This window comes from Capra hircus, chromosome 3, assembly GCF_001704415.2.
Source record: "Capra hircus breed San Clemente chromosome 3, ASM170441v1, whole genome shotgun sequence".
Lineage (NCBI taxonomy): Eukaryota > Metazoa > Chordata > Mammalia > Artiodactyla > Bovidae > Capra > Capra hircus.
Window position 1 is genome coordinate 99,835,009 of NC_030810.1, and position 25,841 is coordinate 99,860,849.

General features: G+C 39.7%; 1 protein-coding gene across 4 annotated transcripts; it reads left to right on the forward strand.

Annotated features, from left to right (window-relative positions):
- On the forward strand, window positions 5,596-24,599 carry PRPF3 (pre-mRNA processing factor 3). 4 transcript variants are annotated; one of them, XM_005677672.3, is made up of 18 exons: window positions 5,617-5,718; window positions 6,539-6,595; window positions 6,889-6,980; window positions 7,978-8,168; window positions 9,527-9,657; window positions 11,615-11,761; window positions 13,072-13,155; window positions 13,371-13,591; window positions 14,250-14,556; window positions 15,230-15,396; window positions 16,142-16,221; window positions 18,047-18,190; window positions 18,945-19,044; window positions 19,217-19,330; window positions 20,599-20,717; window positions 20,985-21,068; window positions 22,102-22,163; window positions 24,237-24,599. In XM_005677672.3, exons 2-18 carry the CDS (start codon window positions 6,587-6,589, stop codon window positions 24,381-24,383), a joined length of 2,199 nt encoding a protein of 732 aa, XP_005677729.1. In that variant the 5' UTR covers window positions 5,617-5,718; window positions 6,539-6,586; the 3' UTR covers window positions 24,384-24,599. The 4 variants fall into 4 exon arrangements, with proteins under 4 accessions (XP_005677730.1, XP_005677731.1, XP_005677729.1 ...); XM_005677673.3 differs by lacking the exon at window positions 6,539-6,595 and having other exon boundaries at window positions 5,596-5,718; XM_013962444.2 differs by lacking the exon at window positions 6,889-6,980.

Sequence of the window (25,841 nt, forward strand, 5' to 3'; positions counted from 1 at the left end):
TTTTTGTAGTTTGTAATCTGAAAATAACAATTTTTTAAAAGATGGAGAAGCTCTATACAGTCAGCAAAAACAAGACCGGGAGCTGACTGCAGCTCAGATCATGAACTCCTTATTGCAAAATTCAGACTAAAATTGAAGAAAGTAGGGAAAACTACTAGACCATTCAGGTATGACCTAAATCAAATCCCTTACAATTGTACAGTGGAAGTGACAAATAGATTCAAGGGATTAGATCTGATAGAGTGCCTGAAGAACTATAGATGAAGGTTCATGACATTGTACTGGAGGCAGTGATCAAGACCATCCCCAAAAAAAAGAAATGCAAAAAGGCAAAATGGTTGTCTGAGGAGGCCTTACAAATAGCTGAGAAAAGGAAAGATATACCCATCTGAATGCAGAGTTCCAAAGAATAGCAAGGAAAGATAAAGCTTTCCTCAGCAATCAATGCAAAGAAATAGAGGCAAACAACAGAATGGGAAAGACTAGAGATCTCTTCAAGAAAATTAGAGATACCAAGGTAACACTTCATGCAAAGATGGGCACAATAAAAGAAATGGTATGGACCCAACAGAAACAGAAGATATTAAGAAGTGGCAAGAATACACAGAAGAACTATATAAAAAAGATCTTAATGACTCAGATAACCATGATGGTGTGATCATGCACCTAAAGCCAGACTTCTGGAATGTGAAGTCAAGTGGGCCTTAGGAATCATCACTACAAACAAAGCTAGTGGAGGTGATGGAATTCCAGTTAAGCTATTTAAAATCCTAAAAGATGATGCTGTGGAAGTGCTGCACTCAATATGCCAGCATATTTGGAAAACTCAGCCGTGGCCACAGGACTGGGAAAGATACTTTTCATTCCAATTCCAAAGAAAGGCAATGCCAAAGAATGTTCAAACTATCGCACAATTGCACTCACCTCACACGCTAGCAAACTAATGCTCAAAAAATTCTCCAAGCCAGGCTTCAATAGTACATGAACCAAGAACTTCCAGATGTTCAAGCTGGATTTAGAAAACGCAAAGGAACCAGAGATCAAATTGCCAAAATCCGCTGGATCATTGAAAAAGCAAGAGAGTTCCAGAAAAACATCTTTATTGATTGCGCCAAAGCCTTTGTATGGATCACAACAAACTGGAAAATTCTTAAAAGAGATGGGAATAGCAGACCACCTTACCTGCCTCCTGAGACATCTGTATGCAGGTCAAGAAGCAACAGTTAGAACTGGACATGGAACAACGGAATGGTTCCAAATTTGGAAAGCAATATGTCAAGGCTGTATGTCAAACTGTCACCCTGGTTTTTAACGTGTATGCAGAAACATCATGAGAAACACTGGGCTGGAAGAAGCACAAGCTGGAATCAAGACTGCAGGGAGAAATATCAATAACCTCAGATATGCAGACAACACCACCCTTACTGGCAGAAAGTGAAGAAGAACTAACGAGCCTCTTGATGAAAGTGAAAGAGGAGAGTGAAAAAGTTGGCTTAAAACTCAAAAAACTAAGATCATAGCATCCAGTCAAATAGATGTCAAATAGATGGGGAAACAATGGAAACAGTGAGAGACTTTATTTTCTTGGGCTCCAAAACCACTGCAGATGGTGACTGCAGCCATGAAATTAACAGAGACTTGCTCCTTGAAAGAAAAGCTATGACAGACCTAGACAGCATATTAAAAAGCAGAGACATTACTTTCCCTACAAAGGTCCATCTAGTCAAAGCTATGGTTATTCCAGTAGTCATGTATGGATGTGGGAGTTGGACTATAAAAAAAACTGAGCACAGAAGAATTGAGGCTTTTGAACTGTGGTGTTGGAGAAGACTCGAGAGTCCCTTGGACTGCAAGGAGATCAAACAAACCAATCCTAAAGGAAATCAGTCCTGAATATTCACTGGAAGGACTGATGCTGAAGCTAAGGCTCCAATACTTTGGCCACCAATGTGAAGAACGGACTCATTGGAAAACACCCTGATGCTGGGAAAGATTGAAGGTAGGAGACAGGGACGACAGAGAATGAGATGATTGGATGGTATCACCAACTCGATGGACACGAGTTTGAGCAAGCCCTGGGAGTTGGTAATGGAAAGGGAAGCCTGGCGTGCTGCAGTCCATGGGGTCACAAAGAGTCGGACATGACTGAGTGACTGAACTGAACTGGACTACAAAATGTGGAAGGCTTATGAAGTTAAAACCCACAACATTATAGGTACATTAGTTATTTATCAATAATTATATTTTGGAGCTGACAAGAAGTAAGGTTGTTTGTTTTTTTGTGTGTTTTTTGGCTGCACCAGTCAACTTGCTGGATCTTAGTTCTGATCCTGGACTTCAGCAGTGAAAGCACAAAGTCCTGACCACTGGACCACCAGGAAATCCCCATCGGTACTTGTTAAGTAAGGGTCAGCTGGGGGTCAGATTTGTTGCATGGTTACAAGGGAAGACCCTGAGACCGTAAGTTGCAGCTGGCATGTATTGTTCTGAATATGACTAGTGGTGTTCTTGGGTCTGGTATAATTCAAAGAAGAAAGTTCAAGTTCTCAGTCAGGCAGAGATGTGTCTGAAACCAGATCCTTAATGGCCTCCCAGCTGCATTTTTGTATATCTGAACTATGATTCAGTTCAGTTCAATCGCTCAGTCGTGTCCGACTCTTCGCAACCCCAAGAACCGCAGCACACCAGGCCTCCCTGTCCATCACCAACTCCCAGAGTTTACTCAAACTCATGTTCATTGAGTCGGTGATGCCATCCAACCATCTCATCCTCTGTTGTCCCCTTCTCCTCCCGCCCTCAATCTTTCCCAGCATCAGGGTATTTTCAAATGAGTCAGCTCTTTGCATCAGGTGGCCAAAATATTGGAGTTTCAGCTTCAGCATGTCCTTCCAGTGAACACCCAGGACTGGTCTCCTTTAGGATAGACTGGTTGGATCTCCTTGCAGTCCAAGGGACTCTCAAGAGTCTTCTCCAACACTATAGTTCAAAAGCATCAACTCTTCGGCTCTCAGCTTTCTTCACAGTCCAACTTTCACATCCATACATGACCATTGGAAAAACCATAGCCCTGACTAGATGGACCTTTGTTGACAAAGTAATGTCTCTGCTTTTTAATACGCTATCTAGGTTGGTCACGGAGAAGGCGATGGCACCCCACTCCAGTACTCTTGCCTGGAAAATCCCATGGATGGAGGAGCCTGGTGAGCTGCAATCCATGGGGTCACGAAGAGTCGGACCCGACTGAGCAACTTCACTTTCATGCATTGGAGACGGAAATGGCAACCCACAACAATGTTCTTGCCTGGAGAATTCCAGGGACAGGGGAGCCTGATGGGCTGCCGCCTATGGGGTCACACAGAGTTGGACATGACTGAAGCAACTTAGCAGCAGCAGCAGCAACAGGTTGGTCATAACTTTCCTTCCAAGGAGGAAGCATCTTTTAATTTCATGGCTGCAATCACCATTGGCAGTGATTTTGGAGGCCCCCCAAAGAAAGTCAGCCACTGTTTCCACTGTTTCCCCAACTATTTGCCATGAAGTGATGGGACCGGATGCCATGATGTAATGGGACCGGATGCCATGATCTTCGTTTTCTGAATGTTGAGCTTTAAGCCAACTTTTTCATTCTCCTCTTTCACTTTCATCAAGAGGCTTTTTAGTTCCTCTTCACTTTCTGCCATAAGGGTGGTGTCATCTGCATATCTGAGGTTATTGATATTTCTCCCTGCAATCTTGACTCCAGCTTGTGCTTCTTCCAGTCCAGCATTTCTCATGATGTACTCTGCATATAAGTTAAATAAGCAGGGTGACAACATACAGCCTTGATGTACTCCTTTTCCTATTTGGAACCAGTCTGTTGTTCCATGTCCAGTTCTAACTGTTGCTTCCTGACCTGCATTCAGGTTTCTCAAGAGGCAGGTCAGGCGGTCTGGTATTCCCATCTCTCTCAGAATTTTCCACAGTTTATTGTGATCCACACAGTCAAAGGCTTTGGCATGGTCAATAAAGCAGAAATAGATGTTTTCCTGGAACTCTCTCTTGCTTTTTCAATGATCCAGCCGATGTTGGCAATTTGATCTCTGGTTCCTCTGCCTTTTCTAAAACCAGCTTGAACATCTGGAAGTTCACAGTTCACGTATTGCTGAAGCCTGGCTTGGAGAATTTTGCGCATTACTTTACTAGCGTGAGATGAGTGCAACCATGTAGTTTGAACATTCTTTGGCATTGCCTTTCTTTGGGATTGGAATGAAAACTGACCTTTTCCAGTCCTGTGGCCACTGCTGTTTTCCAGATTTGCTGACATATTGAGTGCAGCACTTTCACAGCATCATCTTTTAGGATTTGAAATAGCTCAACTGGAATTCCATCACCTCCACTAGCTTTGTTCGTAGTGATGCTTTCTAAGGCCCTCTTGACTTCACATTCTAGTATGTCTGGCTCTAGGTGAGTGATCACAGCATCGTGATTATCTGGGTCATGAAGGTTTTTTAACTATGATTACTCCATTATAATTTCAATTTTTCATCACCTGTAAAAATATAGTGGCCCTTAACTGAGATGAGGGAGACTGTGTTGGGAGCTGGTTTGGGGTGGACGGTGGTGGTTAGAATCAAGAGTTTAGACTTCGTCATGTAAGTTTAGGACCTCTACATGTATAGTTATATACCAAGCAGCTTTACTGAACTCTCTGAGAAGCACTGTCACTCTGTGGTCTTCACAGCAACCCTATGAGGTGGATTTTTTTTTTTTTTCTTTTACAGGTGAGGAAACAGCTTAAGGAACTTGCCTAATGTCACAGCTAATGAGTGGGAGAGCTGGAATATAAATACAGACGGCTTTAAAACTCATGCTCTTGCTTAAATCATTAGGTAATACTGAATCTCAGTGGATGCATGACATATAGTAATAGATAGTCATTATTTGTTCTGAGAAAGAATGGAAGGGAAAAAAAAAACAACACTAAAAGGGGGGAGGGGCTACCATCTTCAGAATCCTATACTCGCTTTTCCTGAGTGATCTCTGACACCACTGTTAAGTTAGGGACAAAAGCTAAGGAGGGGATGCTAGGGATCACGACTCTCGGAGGGTTTACTTTGTTCTAGCAAGTCCAGGTTTAGCCCCAACGCAGAAGCCCTGCTTTTAGTTCTAGCATAACCATAGTGCACTTATTCGCCACACTAGGAATACTACCCGTGAAAGTGCGGGTGCTCAGTCATGTCCGACTCTTTGCGATCCCATGACTGTAGCCTACCAGGCTCTTCCATCCATGGAATTTTCCAGGCAAGAGTATTGGAGTGGGTTGCCATTTCCTTCTCCAGGGGATGTTCCCCATCCAGGGATCGAACCAAGGTCTCCTGCATTGCGGGCAGACGCTTTACCGTCTGAGCTACCAGGGAAGCCTGGAAGGAATACCACAGGCAGCCCAATTTATGCTTCAGGTAACACTAACGTTGCACACCTTTACCTGAGGAAACCAATGAGGCGAGGAACTAGCCAACGTTAAACTTCAGGGCTCCGCTACGCATGCGCTCCCTCTTTGGGGGGAAAGTAGCCACTACGGCTGCGCGAACCGGCGGCCCCACCCTCCCTCGTCACGCGTTGTGGGACCGCGGCGTGGCGGCGGCCTTGGCGGTAGAGACGGCAGGCCAGAGGGCGGCCAGAGGGTTTCCGGTTCCGGTGTAACGTTCGGGCTCCGTCTCAGGGGCTGAAGTTTGTGAGGTGAGTAGTGGCCCGGGGCCCGGAGAGGGTGTCCTGTTGTCCTAGTGATTGGGGTAGGGTTCAGTTCGAGAGAAGGACAGAGACGGGAAGGTTCAGCGGAAAGGAAGCTGAGAAAAGAACAAGGTTCTGTGGGAGAACGGGTTGGGATGAGGTTGTTGAGAGGGAAAGGGCGGGGGCGGGAAAGGGACGAGCTGAGGGGACTAGCCCTGAGATGAGGAGTTGGGGTAGAACAGGTGAGTAGGGGGCTGGTTAGAGAGACGGAAAGAGCAAAAAAGAAACGAATGGGAGTTTCAGGGATGAAATTCGACTTGTAGCAAAGAACACAGAGAAAGGAAATCCTTCAGAAGATTAAATTCTGTTCCCTGCTCATTCAAAGATCATTCTGCCTTCCTCTCCTTCCACACCAGAGCCACACCCCACCCCTACCCCACGCAGTTACTGTTGAACAGTTGATTAGTGACAAAGCTCATTACTGTTTGGAACTTTTATTTTGCCTATTGGCTGTTTAGTTTGCACGTTATCTTATGGAGAAATGGGTTGAAGTTGTGTACATTTGTTAGTATAGTGCTTGGGCACACCTTTCATCTAATAGAGTGATTCCCCATTTGTAACTCTGGATTTTCAAATTGTTTACCCTTTCTAGCCTATGATTCAGTTCCAATGGAACATAAGTTCTGTTAAGGCAAGAATTCCTGTCTTGTTCACCGTTGTGTGTATCCTCAGCACTCAGTAGGCTGCCTGAAACTTACTAGGTTTGCAGTAAATATCTATTGAATGAATTAAGTGCCTTATAAGAATGACAGTTGTCCTCATTTTGTAGGATGAGTGAACTGAGGCTCAGAGGAATTACTTGTCAGAAGGCTGGTAAATGTTAGAGGTGCGTGTGAGCTCTTCACTCTATGGTGTCTGAATGTGCTTCTTTTGAGCAATGCACAGTTAACATGTTGAGATTGATAGGCTATCCTGCTATCTCCTGATGGGTAAATAAAGCCACTGCAGATTTATTCATATTACATGTCACTGAGGCACAAAATACTACACCCCTAGTTTCATGACTTTAAGCTACTAGTTTCATATGGTTATACCAAAATTACATACAGTATTTAGCAATAGGTCTTCTGGAGGATAAACCTGCCAACAATTAGAAGTTAATCAAGCTGTACCTTTTAGGGAAAAGATGTCTTAAAACATCTTGAAAAATTGACACCCAGATCGAACCCTGATGTGTGGCACTTCTGGGAGGAGGTTAACTTGGAATTGAGGTCAGTCTAATTTATTGTCTTTTAGACAATATGGAGAAAATTATAGAAATAAAATTTTCTTTCTGCTCATGTAGAGTTTTGAGATTTCAGTAGGAGATAAGACTGTAAACATGAATAAAGTTTAAGAATTGTACCAATTTGCATTAAATAACAGATTGTTGTAGAGTCTTGTATGATGGTTTCTCTATTAAGCTAAAAAGTAGACGAATAAAGGTGAAAAGAGTACATCCAAAATGAGGGTAATCTTTTTTTAAATTAATTTTTATTGGAGTATAGTTGCTTTACAATGTTGTGTTAGTTTCTACTGTACAGCAGAATGAATCAGCCATACATACACATATATCCCCTCCCTTTTGGACTTCCTTCCCATTCAGGTCACCACAGTGCATGAGGGTAACCTTTTCTGAACTAAGGGATTATTTATGACGGAGACCCTGTAGAACAAAAGAAAAGGATCTGGGTACAGAATTCCCACTGGGATCACAATGAATACAGAGAAATGTGACAGAACAGTCTTGAGGATTAGGAGCTTTAATGTTAAGATGTAACCCAGATAAGCCATCTCTTATTTGTGTCCCTTAAAAGAAGCCCTGGGTTAAGGAATGCCTGCCTGGAAGTAGGAAGAATAGAAAAGTTGGCCTGTGAGTGGGCTTTTTCAGTCTTATTTTCATGTTATATGTTTGACAGTCCTTGTTGAATATGATAATCAGAAAAGAAGCTAGAACTCATTTCTCAGACTAGGTTCTTCCCAAGGGTTGTTTGTTTATTCCACAGATTTCATTAATTAGCTGATGATATTACTGAGTTACGGTTAAAAAACAGAATGTAGTTCTTTCTGTTTTGAAGTATAAGTTGAGAGTATTTGGCTTGAAATGAAGTTAGAGGAACTTGCCCAGGATTGAGAATAGCAGTGGGGAAAGCATTCCTGATATATTAATCATTGCCTGGGGTCCTTTTAGTCTTTTCCTGTCCTCTAACTTTACTGATTTCTTTTTAGGTGCAGTATTGAATCCTGTTTTGAGCTATCCTCCTTTTCCCAAAGAATGGCGCTATCTAAGAGGGAGCTGGATGAACTGAAACCATGGATAGAGAAGACAGTGAAGAGGGTGCTGGGTTTCTCAGAGCCCACAGTGGTCACAGCAGCACTGAACTGTGTGGGGAAGGGCATGGACAAGAAGAAAGCAGCTGGTATGTGTGATCTTTCTGAATCTTTTGGGTTAACATATTAGATGACTACAAATGCTGCTTTGAACTTCCCCCAAATTCTCTATGTTAGGAGCATCTGAAAAAAGGTCAGGCCACATTTTATTTTCTCTTGCATTATAATTGTTGTTCAGTCGCCAAATTGTGTCCGACTCTTCATAACCGCATGGACTATAGCACACCAGGCTTCCCTGTCCCTCACCATCTCCTGGAGTTTACCCAAGTTGATGTCCATTGTATTGGTGATGCCATCCAACCATCTCATCCTCTGTTGGCATCTTCTCCTTCTGCCTTCAATCTTTCCCAGCATCAGGGTCTTTTCCAGTGAGTTGGCTGTTTGCATCAGGTGGCCAGGGTATTGGAGCTTCGGCTTTAGCGTGAATCCTAAATAAAATACTCAGGATTGATTTCCTTTAAGATTGACTAGTTTGATCTCCTTGCTGGCCAAGGGACTTTCAAGAATCTTCTCCAGGGTTCGAAACCATTAGTTCTTCAACTGTCTGCCTTCTTTATGGTCCAGCTCTCAACAACCATACATGACTACTGGAAAGACCATAGCCTTGACTGTATGGACCTTTGTTAGGAAAGTGATGTCTTTGCTTTTTAACACACTGTCTAGATTTGCCATAGCTTTCCTGCCAAGAAGCAAATGTCTTTTAATTTCACGGCTGCAGTCACCATCTGCAGTGATTTTAGAGCCCAGGAAGAGGAAATCTGTCACTGCTTCCACCTTTTCCCCTTCTATTTGCTGTGAAATGATGCGGCCAGATGCCATCCTCTTAGTTTTTTTAATATTTAGTTTTAAGGTGGCTTTTTCACTCTCCATTATAATGGAAATAGCCTAAATAATTAATTTTTCTTTTTCTTTTTTTTAAATACTATTTGTGACATATTTTGAATCTCAGACTAATTTCCTTTGACCGCTGCACTGAGTTATCTAAATTATATTTACTTAGGAAATATGCTAAGGTCAGATGGGTATATTCAAGTCAACATCTAAACATATAGACGTCTCTATAAAATACATTTAAAAAGTTAAAGGAGGTAGATTTTGTTAGTGGTAGTCTCCTCCAGCTTGCAGTTTAGGAAAAGTTATAGTGGTTATTCATCCTAAACTTTGACGCTCAGCCTAAACAGGTTGCTCTGGCTCTGCTACTTCCTACTCCAAAAAATTAAAACTGTATTTTTATCTCATGGGGCAAAATCATTCAGTGTAAGAGAATTTATGAGAATCCTACAAAAAACTTAAGAAAGCATTTCCCTCCCTCCTAGGCATAAAATTCCAGTGTTGGTATCTGGACGAAATACCTTTTCAACCTTGCCACCTCTTTTTTTCTTGTCAGACCATCTGAAACCTTTTCTTGATGATTCTACTCTCCGATTTGTGGACAAACTGTTTGAAGCTGTGGAGGAAGGCCGAAGCTCTAGGCATTCCAAGTCCAGCAGTGACCGGAGCAGGAAACGAGAGCTAAAGGTAGGTTACGGTTAACTATCTGATGAGTGTTGTGAATGGTAACAAACTTGCTGAGCTTACCTGGCTCACACTTTAATATCCATTATTAGAATACCTGATATTTAAGAGAGGTACTTAGATATAGAAGTAGAAGGGGTGACATTGTATTATCACCATCTTATGGTGATGAACTGCCTAAGTTCATGGGTTAAAATGTTCCAAGAAAACGGTTGCTTTGTCCTTTTTCATATACGGTTAGGAGTTTTCGTTCTTATGTTTCCCTAAATCTCCTTTTTTAAAAAATAAATAAATTGATTACTTTAAGATTTTATGCTTTGATTTATTTGAGGCCTAATAGATTGCTTCAGAATGTGACTTCACTGCTCCCTGAGCTATAGACCTCATTGTTCCTGCTTTTCAGATATTTCTCTGCAATGACTTATAGATGGGATACCTAAGAACTCACTTTTTACCGTATGTCCTGAGAGCCTACTCTGCTGTATAGCATATTGCCGGTCACTTGGCTCCATGAATGGAATACTTAAAGGGACCATCATTACTCCCTTACTTTCTTCACTTTTTATCTGGTACCTGCTGATTGGTCATGGTCTCTTTCAGTATTAACAGTGACAAGTAGCTGATCTATCTCTTTTCTTTGTCTGTCTCTTAAAATCTTTTCTGTGACTTCCATCAAACCTTCTAAAGTGCTTTTGATTCCTTGGCTATCCTTTGCTTTTCCTGAGGCACAAGCGTGAATAAGCTGTGTCTGTTTGGTCCCTGACCCAGCTGTGGAACCAAGGGAAATAGAGATTTGTGTGCTGTTTGTGTTTAGGGTTTTGCAGGGTGATCAGAAGAATGAAAGACAGTCCTTGCCTTAAAGGAATTTACAGTTCAAGGGTTTAGGGATGGGAGGGCTGAACAAAATACAGTCACAAAATTATAAAATCCAAGTAGCAGTTTTCATGGAAATTTTAAGGTTGACTATAAAGTTTCAGACTTAGTTGAATTTTGTTACACTTAAGGAGAAATTCACAGATCTGTAGAGTGAAGATTATTTTTTTGGTAGGACATGCTACTGTATAAGTGCTGAGGGCCTGCTACAAATAAAGTGACTACATTGGGTGGGATTAATAAAAATGGTTTATTGAAGGAAATCTAGGTAGCCTTGGGAGTTGGGTCCCATTTTGGTCCATTCAGTCCCCATCCCACACAATATATTATGGGAGAGTCCTTTTTCTTGAACTGTAGGAGTTCCAGGAAGCGCTCGCCCCTGGCCGAGGATATGTCCTTGCAAAACACGAGCCCTCCTAGTGAAGAGGGGATGTCACCCAAAGCCTACCACCGGTGTGTACATTTGCTTTTTCCCATTGTCCCTTCCAGTTGGCCACTCTTGGTCCTATTAAGTTCATCCTGCAAATTAGTCAACATATTTGAGTTCCCATTGTTAAATGAGAACAAAGTGTTATTGGGGGATATTGAAGAAGAGAGAAAACCCCTATCCTGGAAGAGCTTAGACACTAGTTGGGAGAAAGTACATAGTGACATTGAAAGACTTAACACTTGGCAAGCAAATATCAACAATGTAATTTTACCTAGTATGAACCAAGTTCTTAAGTGCTACAAGGATGTGAAACACAGTATGATCAGAGTGGGATGAGATTATTAATGAGGAAAACTTCCTGCAGGAGGTGAGTTTTAGGCAGGGTTTAGATTAGGGGAAAAGTTGAGGGAGATAATTACAAATGTGGGCAGTAAGATTTGCAAAGACCTTGGGATGGGAACATTTATAAGAATATGGGGATGAAATTTGTTTGACTGGAGTAGGAAAATAATGAAGTTGAGATGGGTGAATGGTCCATTTGTTGGAGGGTATAGAAGACTCTGGGAAAAGCCACAGAATACTGATAAGGACTAGAATTGTTCTTCCCTTCTCCCATGGGCAGGGATACAACTCTTCTTTCACCTTGGGTTCCCTTAGGAAGTGTTTGGTGATGACTCTGAGATCTCCAAGGAATCATCAGGAGTAAAGAAGCGACGGATACCTCGTTTTGAGGAGGTAGAAGAGGAGCCAGAAGTGATCCCTGGGCCTCCCTCAGAGAGTCCTGGCATGCTGACTAAGCTCCAGGTTAGTAGTTAAGAACTGGAAGCAGAGGTTTTGAGAGCTGAAGAAGAAAGAGATGGATTTACTGTGTCCTTAATTTAAACTAAATGTTAGCATTGGGAAAACTTTCTTTTCTGCTTTATGTTTCATCATTTCTTGGTTTAACCAGGAGAGATTCCAGTTGAATGGAGAAGGAAATGGCAACCCAGTCTAGTTTTCGTGCCAGAGTAATCTCATGGACAGAGGATCCTGGCCGGCTATAGTCCATGGGGTCACAGAGTCAGACATGACTTAGTGACTGAATAACAACAACAACAGCCCAGTTGAAGGCTATTGAAATAGCATTTTGAGCACCTATTATGTTTCAAGGAAGGTGTGTTACATACATCATTTGCTCAGATATCTACCTCACTGTGTCATTAAGAAAATTATTGAAATAAGTAGAACTCAGCATGATGGCAGAGAAGAATTTCCAAATAATATAATGCAGAAAGCTTAATCCACTTAAATAATTTCAGATTGACTTGGTATTTTTTTAAATAGAAATTATCTGTGTATTTAAAATGGGCATTGTTTAAAAATTCTGATACCATATAAATAGTAAATATTTTCAGAATATACTTTTGGCATTTTAAACTATGTAAATATGTCACTATTTAAGAAATTGTTAAAAATAAATTAAAAAAAATAACTGTGAAGCACCTTGACAGCAGACTCTTTTGGAAAATTCAAGAAGAGTTACTGGATCATGTTCTCAAAGCTAATTTTTCTGAATTTCCTTAGGACAGAGGAAGGAGTTGATGGAGACTAGGAAGCAAGTCTACATTGTGGACGCTGGTTACCCAAACTAGGAACTCAGGGACCAGTAGTGTTTTTTTTTTTTTTTTTTAAATAATGTTATGGATTCTATTAGTTTTGCATGCATTATTTAAATGTTCACAGTTGCCCTGTAAGATAGGTACTGTTTTTACTCCTTTTAGACACTTGGAGATTTAAGAATGAAATACCATGTTCAAGGTCACACAGGCATTAAATGGCAGAGTTAAGATTCAAACTCAGGTTTCCCTGACTCCAGAGTGTTACTCATCAAGCTGTGTTACTACTTAACATGCCAGTCCTGCCTTGGGAAGATAGGTTGAAAAATTCCAGTGATTAACTATGTAAGCTTATCTTTACTAAATTTGCTAGCCTATGGTACAGGCAGAATATAATGGGATCATTAAAAAAATACTGGTTTCTCTAGATCTAAAAGCCCTTTGAGTTTAGGAACCTGTATGGGAGAAATAAAGAAGAGATGTTAACTATTTTTCAACTTTTTACTCCACTGAGGGCAGATCAAACAGATGATGGAAGCAGCAACACGGCAAATTGAGGAAAGGAAAAAGCAACTGAGCTTCATTAGCCCCCCTACACCTCAGGTATTGTAACCTCTTTTCAGGTTTCTCTGAAAAGAAGACTGTTAAACACAAAATTTCTTGCCACCCACTCAAATGAGAGTCCAGAAAATTACTGCATGTTCCACCCTCAATTTACCACAGTCCACCGCTCCGTGTATGTGTGTGTGTAAAAGAGAGAGATCTGTTTGCCTATGTTAATTTTTTCTGATTCTGATTTCTTTTTCTCTGTCTCACAGCCAAAGACTCCTTCATCCTCCCAACCAGAGCGACTTCCAATTGGCAACACTATTCAGCCCTCTCAGGCCGCCACTTTCATGAATGATGCCATTGAGAAGGCAAGGAAAGCAGCTGAACTACAAGCCCGCATCCAGGCCCAGCTGGCACTGAAGCCAGGTCTCATCGGCAATGCCAACATGGTGGGCCTGGCCAATCTCCATGCTATGGGCATTGCTCCCCCGTGAGTATCTATTTCATGGAACTCTTTTTTTCTGAAGCTTGAGAAGCAATAAATACCTTTGAGTGTTACTGATCCTTTTCTTCCAAGGAACTTAAATCGTTTCTTAGTTTCATATTTCTTACATATGTTCAGTAAATACCAATTGAATTTATTCTCTTGGTTTGCTTGTTGCAGAGTTTAATTATCTTCTTGTTACAAATGGTAAAACTAAAATTAAGATTATTCCTCCAGTACTGGAGCTAGGAATAGGATCAGGTCTCCTGGTTCCTAACTCAAGAGCTATTTCCATTAGACCACATTGAGTGAGACCAGATCTGAGCGTTCTCTGCCACTGGGTAAAAGTGATAGGCTTTATTTTTAGCACCTCAATTGGTTTGCCATTCCCTGACTCAAGAATTCAGGAGTAAAGAATGATAGGATTCTAACTTCTTCCCATTGTAATTTGTAAGTTCATTTCATCTGATTATACTCCATACTCAACTGTCCAGCTTCATATATTCAGTCAAGATGTTATTATTCATTGATGGGTTTATATTCCTTAGAATTTTGTAATCTAATTGTCTCTTGTGGGTTTTGATTTGTTTTTATATTTTGTTTGTTTGTTTGCCTGCCTTATTGTTTTATATGGGATTTATTCCTCTTTTGGGCTTTTTTTCAGGAAGGTGGAGTTAAAAGATCAAACTAAACCTACACCACTGATTCTTGATGAACAAGGTCGAACTGTAGATGCAACAGGCAAGGAAATTGAGCTGACACACAGAATGCCTACTCTGAAGGCCAATATTCGGGCTGTGAAGAGAGAACAATTCAAGCAGCAGCTAAAAGAAAAGCCATCAGAAGACATGGAATCTAATACCTTTTTTGATCCACGAGTCTCTATTGCCCCTTCCCAGCGCCAGAGACGCACTTTTAAATTCCATGACAAGGGCAAATTTGAAAAGATTGCCCAACGATTACGGACAAAGGTATCTGGCTTAGAATAAAGTCTAGAAATTTGAAGAAGTTAGGAAGGTGACAAAGGAAACTGAATATAATCCTGAAATACTGTCAACTTAATTCTCTATATGTTTTTGGCAATTAGATAAATAAATAGTAAAGCAATGAGTAATTTTTAAAATACTGTATTCCTGGAATACTTGATTTTTAGTGATTTGGTTTCTCAGTTACTTACGTTCTACTTAGGTAGAAAGGAAATTGGATTTGAGAATTCTCTACATACAACAATCAGTGGAGGGAAACTGTTCAGAAACCTCAGGACATCTGAGGAAAACTAGCCTACTATTAAAATTTGCTGCAGACAGTCCACATTCCTGGATAGTTTAATTGACCATATATTCAATGACTTTGACCTTCTTGTTTTCATCCTCTCAGAAGTTTTCCATAGAATTCCATTTCTGCATATTTGCTGCAGGCACGCACTGGGATAGAGGGGTGATGATGAGAGCCAAATACATGGAAATCAACCAAGTAATGAATAAAGTAAAGCAGAACAGCTCTTTTTTCTTAGCTTTCAGAAAATCTGAATTTGTTGTGTTATATGTAAAGAGTTCAACAAGGGAGTGTTTTAAGATTTGGGATTCTACTACTTCCCTATTTTCTGTGATTCCAGTTTATCTTCTTGTCTTACCTTGTCTTTAGGCTCAACTAGAGAAGCTGCAGGCAGAGATCTCACAGGCTGCTCGAAAAACAGGCATTCATACTTCAACTAGACTGGCCCTCATTGCTCCTAAGAAGGAATTGAAGGAAGGTGACATCCCTGAAATTGAGTGGTGGGACTCTTACATCATTCCCAATGGCTTTGACCTGTGAGTTTGTTGGTTAATACCTTTTAATAAGGCTAGAGTTTTAATGGGAAAGATGGTACTCACGCATTAAGTAAAAATTTTAAATCTAAGCCAAATAGATAACCATATACAAGCTCCATAAAGAACATGTTCTATGGGTTGATTTTAGTTTTTTGGGTCAATCAGTGTAGGAGGATTGGACACAGATATTTTCTGCTTGCTTTGTTATACATTGTTAGTGTTTTTAGCATATTTGTTTTCTTAATTACCTTCTTTTGCTACTTATAACAGATGCTTAAATTTTTTAAAGATCCAGTCCTAGAATAGAGAAAGAATTCTTAGTTGATGAGGGAGAGAATGATAAAGTATATAAGAAACATTCAGAGAGCTTTAATCATATCTGCTCCATTATTCTGATACATGACTTAAGGAGACTGTGCTTTAGCCTTTCCTTATGCCTCCTTTGTCAACCACTGTCCCAGAGAATTGTTGTTACTAATGACAGAATATGGTATCTGTTAAGTGTGTTAGGGTAGAAAAGGTTGAGAATGACTGGTGTAGAGAGTGCATCCAACCTTAGTGGGACCATTTTCTTATCTTGAAAATTATATGTAATCTAATTACATATATAGATATGCAAATACTTTTAATAAGTACTAGAATACACTATGGCAAGTGGATTTTTTCATTGTGTTTCTGAGATTGCCTCTCTCTTGGAATTGTCTCTACCCACATATCCTGTTTTCCCTTCTTCCTCCAATTTTAGTACAGAGGAAAATCCCAAGAGAGAAGATTATTTTGGAATCACAAATCTTGTTGAACATCCAGCCCAGCTCAACCCTCCAGGTAATGTAGAGATTACTCGGTCAAAGCTCTAGAGAAGTATTAGCCCATAGGAATTTATGTGATAATGGATGTAATCTCTGTCTGGGCTGTCTGTACTATAGCTGCTATTCACACATGACTACTGAGAACTTGAAAACTGAGTTGCACTAATATAGCTGAGGGACTGATTTTTTAAATTTTTTTTTTCAATTTTAATTTCAGTTTAAATAGTACATGTGGCTAGTGGCTACAGTATTGGACAGTGAAGCTGTTACAGAGCATTGAGGTCTAAACTAGAGATGGCCTCACGGATGTATATCTGTATTTCACACTGGGCTTTTGCAGTAGTGTTGACTCCCAACTCTAGTCTAGCAAACCACCACTAAACCCCTGCTATCTTCAGTCTGCCTTGTCCTCAGCCTTTCTGTTTATCTGTTTTGTATCGAAAGTCTGTTGGCTTAGTCAGAGGAGATGGGTTTTAATTGTACCTAAAACCCCTGGATAAATCACTTACAATGCAGAATTTTCTCATATGTACAGATAACACTAACTGACATTCCTTTTTCAAGTGATCACAGAAGTTGCTAACACTTTGATCAGATTTGAGATGAACAGAGAAGGTTAGTTTTTACTCAGTAAATTTGCTTATCAGGAGCTCTAATAAATTCAGAAAAATAGATTAAGACTTTGAGATAATTAAAAGGTAATAACCACTGAATTGTACTTAATCAGAATCTATTTAGTTGTCTTCAGTGTGAATCATTAGAAGAATGTAGGGGGTTTTGTTTGTTTTAATAAATTGACTTGGGAGCCCAGAGGATTTTTCCTAATTAATCCCTGTAACTCTTAAATTAGAATTTCATCATCTTGGCCAGTGGTTTTCAAGTTGGATTCCATAGACACCTTGAGGTTTAGTAGGTAGGATCCAGATGGGGTTCTGGATACCCTCTGCCTAGCCCAAATCCTCACACAGAGCAGTCAGAGCAGCTCTAATCATTTTTTTGATATCCACCACATTTCAGTTTATTAAAGAGTTCAGTTGCTTAAAGAAAAACAAGTTAGAACATGACTCATGAAAGATAAGAATACTTTCTACTCCTTTTTTTTTTTTAGTATTTATTTATTTGTTTGGCTGCACCAGGTCTTAGTTGCGGCATGCAAACTCTTAGTTGAACCATGTGAGATCTAGTTTTCCTGACCAGGGATTGAATCCAGGCCCCCTGAATTGGGAGCACAGAGTCCTAGGCACTGTACTACCAGGGAAGTTCCAAGAATACTTAATAAAAACATAACTGTAATACTACTATGATGACCTAAAAATAACTAAAAACAAGGTAAAGGTCCTTTTTAAAAAAAATTTTTTATTGGGACATAATTGATTTACAATGTTGTATTAGTTTCAGGTGTACAGCACAGTATATCATTTATACATAAACCCACTCTGTTTTAGATTCTTTTCTCATATAGGCCATTATAGAGTATTGAGTAGAGTCCCCTATGCTATGTAGTAGATCCTTATTAGTTATTTTATATATAGTAATGGGTATACATCAATCCCAGTCCTCTAATTTATCCCTCTCCCCACAGTCCCTGGTAGGCTTAAGTTTGTTTTCAGTGGCTGTAACTATTTCTGTCTTATTAAAAGATAAGTTCATTTGTGCTCTTTTTTTAGGTTCCACATAAAAGCATTATATATTTGTCTTTATCTGTCTGACTTACTTCACTCAGTCTGACAATCTTTAGGTCCATCTGTGTTGCTGTAAAGTTCTTTTTAATGTGATTGAGACTCACTTATATCCCTGTAATATGCTTCTTGCTTTGGTATATTCATTTCTCTGCCTGACAGTTGACAATGACACACCAGTTACTCTGGGAGTATATCTGACCAAGAAGGAACAGAAGAAACTTCGAAGGCAAACGAGGAGGGAAGCACAGAAGGAGCTACAAGAGAAAGTCAGGCTGGGCCTGATGCCTCCTCCAGAACCCAAAGGTACAGATCTTAGAGGCAGGGAAGAAAGGGTGGCAAGTTTTTCTTCCTGTCATTCGAGAGGATCTTTAGTATCTCTCTCTGTTTGAATGCTTTTTGTTTCTCAGAATCATTCATTGGTTTGTCCTTTCCCAAATTTTCTACTGTCTTTCTTTATTAAATCAGGTCAACATAGTTATTGTACAGGTCATTTAAGCCTTTTTCTTAAGTAATATTGACCATATAACATTCTTACCTTCCTGGAAGAATAATAGTCTTGAAGTTTATGGAGATAGTAGTTGGGGTATTTGCCCAGAGTTGTTGTATACATAATTCTTAAATGTTTAAAAAATGAAAATGCAGTTTAAAAAACCTCACTCCTATAGTTTCCAGTATCAGTTAGTAGTATTTTGAGTGAGCACTGTTATGTATAGGATCTTTCACTAAATGCTGCAGTGAACGTGAAAAATGCCAACAAAATTAAGTTCGTTTTCTTTCATGAATTTTCAGGCAGTGTGAATATATGTATACCAGTTATTGAGATTAATTGACCTCCCGCAAATGCTGAATTAATTAGGCTTTCAAGGTAGAAGTATTTGGAGGAAGTGAGTTTTGAGCATATTTGAAATAGGTGAACAATATGAATTGGTAGGAAGAAATAAAAAGAGAAGGAAATTTTTAATTAAAAAAAAAAAAGAATTGGTAGGAAGAGATTGCCAGATTACCCTAGCTGGAGTGGTGACTTAGGAGATTGATCTCTCTCAACTCTTCACTGCAGTGAGAATTTCAAATCTGATGCGAGTATTAGGAACAGAAGCTGTTCAAGACCCCACGAAGGTAGAAGCCCATGTCAGAGCTCAGATGGCAAAAAGACAGAAGTAAGTGCCATGGGATTGGGTGGAAACCCAGGGCAAGTACCTTTCCCGAACTCTTCTGGGGGATCCATATTTGGAGGGAGGGGAGAGTTCTCCGTTGCTCTCTCTTTCCCTCAGCCCTGCTTCTGATCTTCAATGCCTTTCTCACTTGTGGATGTCCTTCCTGTCACGACAGAGCGCATGAAGAGGCCAATGCTGCCCGAAAACTTACAGCAGAACAGAGAAAGGTCAAGAAAATTAAAAAGCTTAAAGAAGACATTTCACAGGGGGTACACATATCTGTATATAGGTAGGTGTCCAGACTGGGCCAGCCTTTCCCTTAGAAATACCAAAACATTTTCCAAGTGCTCAAGGCAGAATCACTGGTATAAAGCATACCTAACATCAACTCTACTCTCTTTAATGATCCTGGTATACATCAAGAGCTAGTAGATCTTTTACAGCGATGAGGGTTAAAAACTTACTCTTCTGTCTCTGAGGTCTTAGTGAACTAATGTTAGTTCTGAAGAATGAATGTGAATATGCTTGTTCAGGTCAAGATGTGAACTAAGGCTCATTCATTCTTTATGAAGCATAAAATACTCTTTTTCTAGGAAACATTAAAAGTTTTTTTCTCAGTTGACTGTATCCTTATCCTAGTGTATTGCAGTAATCCTTTTATTTTCCACTCCAAAATGGACTTTATGTGTTGTAATTATTTTCCCTGGTGGCTCAGAGGTTAAAGCGTCTGCTTCTAATACAGGAGACCTGGGTTTGATCCCTGGGTTGGGAAGATCCCCTGGAGAAGGAAATGGCAACCCACTCCAGTATTCTTGCCTGGAGAATCCCATGGACGGAGGAGCCTGGTGGGCTGCAGTCCATGGGGTCGCAAAGAGTCGGACACGACTGAGCGACTTAACTATTTTCTACCGTTTGTGTTGATTTAATGTTTTCATTTTACTCTTTTATGTCAAGTATATATATGTCTTTTATTTAGATGTGCTCATGTTTAGTAACTAGTTCTTTATTATAGAAATGGTACATTATTATAAAAGTAGTGAATGCTTACTAAGATAAAAAACATTCTAGCAATAGAGAAGGACACTTAACTGAAAAAGTCCCCTTCCTATTCTCTGATCCTCAGGACCACTCACTATGGGTAGTTGTCGCTAACAGTTTTTCGTGTATTCTTATAGAAATTTGCATGCATAGCATTGTGACTACTTTACATTATAAGCATCTAGAGGGCAAAGAATTTGTTGATCTTTATATTTTCAAGAATAAACAAGCATATAAATATTTGTGGATGATGGGTAATAGCTCTCCTTCGTTCTTAGAGTAAATTTTGATTACTTGCTACTTTGTAAAGTGTGCTGTGCTAGACTTTGAAGAAGTTTAAGCCAGTAGAAATACTTCTAGATTCATCAATTCTACCTTTCAAGCGTTAGTATATTTGCCTCCTCCAAATGCCTTTGTTTTTAGAAAGAAAATTATTTTGGACCCATCTTTATTTGCCATTCCATTCAGTCAGCTACTGATGCTAAAATGAAGCCCATAACTAAACTTTCCCTTCTCCAGAGTTCGAAATTTGAGCAACCCAGCCAAGAAGTTCAAGATTGAGGCCAATGCGGGGCAGCTGTACCTGACAGGGGTGGTGGTACTGCACAAGGATGTCAACGTGGTAGTAGTGGAAGGGGGTGAGTCTGAAACACGTGAGGCAACTAGGCCTTGGAGTGACGAGCCTGGTGGGGAGAAAGGAGGAAAAGATGGCACCTTAGAGTCACACCTGTGTCAAATATCTTGGGCCTCTGTTTCTTTATTTATTGAAGTAGAAGAACCTAAGATGTGGTTCCTGGGATTGCTTCAGCTACCATATTAATGTCTGAGCGTTGAGTGAGCTCAGAGGTTCCTTCTACCCCATTGTCTTCCACAACTCTGGCAAAATTCTTCTTCTCTGTTTCTAGGCCCCAAGGCCCAGAAGAAATTTAAGCGTCTCATGCTGCATCGGATAAAGTGGGATGAACAAACATCTAATACAAAGGGAGATGGTGAATGGGGGTTAGAGGGGATTAAGTGGGAGGTGGGTGGGGTGGTACTTGGTCCATTCATCTATTCCCTCTCTCTAACACTCTTGCAGATACTAGATAATGTTCAAGAATTTTAGAAAAACCCTTTTGGACTTTAAATATGCTAGACATTCATAAAGTATTTACTGTATGAATATTAGTCATTCTCCTGCCTGTCCTGTAAGGCCTTTCTACTTGCGGGTTTTTCTGTTAGCCCAGAATCTGGATACCGGCTACATGAGTACATTTAGTTTGTGAATTTTCAGCAAGCTGCACGCTCATATGTGCATTGTCTATATTGTATAGTTTTTTGATAAAAAGCTTTTTAGAGGATTGAAGGCAAAAAAAAATTTTTAGACCAAAAAAAGTTCTGCTTCATTCAGAAAAATATACTTTTCGTTTCCCCACGCTTATCTTGTATATATTTGTTTGACATCCTCCTGACCATCATTCTTCCATCAAAATTTATTCTTCTATTCTTTGAAGACCTGGGTTAGCATTTACCATGTGCAGAGAACCTTATTTTTCATAACTTTGGCCTTATACTTTTTGTTCTTCCTCATTGTATTTTTGTACTTCAAGTACACTTTATACGATAATTGACCTGTATTTTGTTTTGCAAGTGTTCTAAGATATTTTCATTCCATATATCTGCCCTTTTTCATTAGACTAAAAACTCCTTGAGAATGGACTCTATTGTTTTGGCATCTGAAGTGCTTAGGACAAGTTTTTATTGTTCTTTTATCTCCTTATTCCCAGTACTTGGCACAGCTCTTGACACAGAGTTGGTACTCAGTCCATGTTTGTTGAATTAATTAATGTCCCTGCTGGATAGGAGATATCAGTCTAATTGGGGGGAAATAAAGAGTAACAGAAGATAGTTGATCCCAATACATGAGAAAAAGTGGTAATATTTAAAAGAATTTGGGTAGGCTTGAATACTATTTGTTTGGAACCTAAATCTTCGTGTCTAGTATAAGTCTAGAGCAAGATTTAGCTATATTGTCTTTTCCAGATGATGAGGAATCTGATGAGGAAGCTGTGAAGAAAACCAACAAATGTGTACTAGTCTGGGAGGTAGGTGATCCTCTGTTAAACAGTGAGGCAAAACTTTAGCTAATTCCTGACTGTTTATAAATAATAACTAATCCCTTAAGTAATTTGTGTTTCTTTTTGGAATTCATTGTTAAGTATTTGGCAGCAAGTCCTTCCTGGTTATATTCTAGTTAAACTGATGGGTATATAGTTTATGCCATCTGGGGAAAACTATGGAAAACTGGTGGCAAGAATACAAATTCTCCGTTTATTTATTTCACAGTCATGGATATGACACTTGGAAAGAGGGAAATGAATTGTAGGATTTTTCTTTGGATATAGTGAGAGAAGTACTAGACTTAAGAGTATAAAGTTGAGGACTTCCCTGGTGGTCCAGTGTTAAGATGCTACACTCCCAATGCAGGAGGTATGGGTTTGATCCCTGGCTGGGTAACTAAGATCATGCATGGCATGGCCAAAAAAAAAAAGAATATAAAGTTGACTAAATCGGCAGTACCACTTACTAGCTGTGCAACTGGGCAATGAAGTAACACTTAATATGAAATAATGTTGCTTTGTCTATAAAATGTGGATATTATTTTCCCTCGCTATTGTTTTTTTTTTTTTTTTTGGTGGAAAACCTAATTATTATGTAATGATGCTTTGTAAAATGTGACTAAATCACTGTTTAAATGGAAGATTCTTATGGTTGTACAATCCTTTCATCCCTAAAATTTTCTTAGTGAACCAGTATTAGTTCTGAAGAATGAATAAATGAGTGAATATGCTTGTTCAGGCCAAGTTGTGAACTAAGGGCTCATTCACCCTTTGTGGAGTGTAAAATATTATCCTATTTCTCCAGAAAGCATTAAAAGTTTCTTTCCTCAGTAACTGTACTCTTAACTTGATATACTGCAGTAATCCTTTATATTACCACTTCAAAATACATTTTATGCATTGTAAGTATTTTCTACCTTTGTGTTGATTTAATTTTTTCATTTTATTCTTTTAGGTTGAATACATGAGTATCTTCTAGTTTTAAAATGTGCTCATGTTTCGGAACCAGTTCTTTATTATAAAAGTAGTACTTTGGGAATTCCCTGGTGGTCCAGTGATTAAGACTCCACACTTCTGCAGGGGCCATGGGTTCAGTCCCTGGTTAGAGAACTAAGATCCTGCATGCCCCGAAGTGTGGCCAAAAAAAGTAGTATTTTAATTCAAAAGTAGTGAATGCTCATTAGAATACATTCTAACCACACAGAGCCTGACTGAAATAGTCCCTTCCAGCTCCCTGATTCCTTAAGACCACTCTATAGGTAATTGCTACTGATTGTTTTCCATGTGTCCTGTCTTATCCCGGATTCCTCCAATTTATGCATACTAATTAGGTGATAATAAGCATTATAACTGTTTCTGTGTCTCATAAGTCCCCACTTGCATATTTAATATTCCAGCCCCATCATCTCTTTAAAATTCTCTTCATTTACCTCTGAGAGTCCTCAGGAATTGTCTCTCAGATTCAGAAACAAGCCAAGTTCTGCTCTTGCCTCCTTTTTGGAATCTGGTCCCTGAAAAGCCTTTTGAGGTTGCGTTTGTGACTGACATTGCAGCCTTTGGTGAGAACATGATTCCACCAAGTACTGTATCTTTCTGTTGTAGTTGTCTGCAAGTAGCCCCCCTCACGCCCATTCCTCTCTCCCCCTCACCCCTGTATTGTTCTTTGTCATTGGGCCCCAAACCCTCCTGCTCGTATGAAGATTTCACTAAGTCTTGTGAAAAGAGTCCTTTTAGCCTCTAACTCCTTTCTCCTCAAAGGTCCTAGAGGCCTGGTAGGAAACAAGTTCATCCCATCTCCCGTAGTCCTTCCTGACGTACTCTTCCATCCAGGCACCAGAGCACAGAAATCCTGCATTCAATTAAAAAAACAAACCCATAGAAAGTCATGAGAACTCGGCAGATACCCTGGGGGGTAGAGGTTAGAATTGTTTTTACCATAAAATCACTTTCAGCTAGACACATTGCTACACGGTGTTACCAGGTTTTATAAGGGACTATTATATCTGATTTAAATTAGAAATTGCAGTGTCTCTGTTACACGTTTTGTCTCTTTCCCAGGGTACAGCCAAAGACCGGAGCTTTGGGGAGATGAAGTTCAAACAGTGCCCTACAGAGAACATGGCTCGGGAGCATTTCAAAAAGCATGGGGCTGAGCACTACTGGGACCTTGCGCTGAGTGAATCTGTGTTGGAGTCCACCGACTGAGACTACTGCAAGCCCTTTCTCTCCCCTCTTACCTTTGTCTCTTCAGTCCTCTCCCTTATTCTTCTTCCACACCCAGCCCCACTTGTGTGTGTGATCTCAGAACGGTGCCAGGCTGACATCTGGACAGAGGGAGAACTTGCTCCCTTCCCTAGTCAGCCTGGTGCTGCCCTTTATTCCTCTTATGTGAATATGATTAAAGAGTTATTTTTAAAGTCAGTATGATATTTTTCACACACTCATAGGTATCAGAGTTGGGGTCTTTAGGTGATCTTTCCTCCAGACTTCTAGCAATTGCTATGGAAAAAGAAAATTTTGTCATTGATATTTATGTATATATAAATGAATGAATGAATGAATGGATGGATGATTGGATAATGGAAACTTCTGACCTCATCTTGGAGCAAAAGTGATCAATACCATTTTCCTGAAACAGAGTGAAGAAGGAAGAAGTGGATAGAAGAGAGGGAATGTCTATCTCTTAACCTTCCGTGGGTAGTCACAAGGTTGACAGATTACTTCTGGTCTTGGCCGAATAGCATTAACAGGAAATCCCTTCCTCACGTGGGTGAATATATGAGAATGTGTGTTGTGAGTGAAATGGACACAGAGGGAGAGTCCAAGGATGATGTTATAGGTCAGTTTGTAAAATCAAATAGGATTTGAGAATTTAGCCTATTTCTTCTCTTTACTAATTAAAAAAAAAAAAAAAAAATCCTTTTCTAAAAGACAGTGTGTAGTTTCTTTCTTTACCCCCCTAAGAATCTGACAAGATGCAGTTCTGTTAAGCACTTAATGTTTTGGGGAGAATTTAGGTCAGAATAAGTGTCCAAAGAAATCCAAATTCTTAGCATAAATATCCTTCTATTTCATGTTGCCTGTTGAGGACATACTGAGAATGGATTGTACACAGGAGCCATTAGAGCTCCTTCCTGCTAACTGAAGTTTACTAGGCAATAGTATCAGGGAATGAATGCTTGACCAGAAGTTAAAACAGTCTATGATATCAAATTAACCCTTTTAAAAAGTTATGTGGGGACTGCCCTGGCAGTCCAGTGGTTAAGCCTGTGCTCCCAATGTAAAGGATGTGGGTTTGATCCTTGGTCAAGGAACTAAGATCCCACATGCCCTGCATCACAGCAAAAAATAAGTTTAAGAAGTTACATGTTTTAGGTCCTAGTTGGAGTTTAAGGCAGTATTAGAGAGTACTAGGATAAAAAAGGTAGAAAGAGACAAAGGACTGCTAAAGACTGAAGGAAAAGCAACAACCTCCCTTTTGGAGATGAACCATAACGCAGACAGATGAGTAATTCCTAGAGCAGGAAGAAATCTTAAAAAAGCAGCCTATATTAAAAAAAAAAAAAAAAAAAAGCAGCCTATGTCTGTGAGATTTAGCAGCTAGAGAACTGAACTCATTTTTTATATTTCTTGATGCAAGCAAATCCAGGAGAAAACATTAGA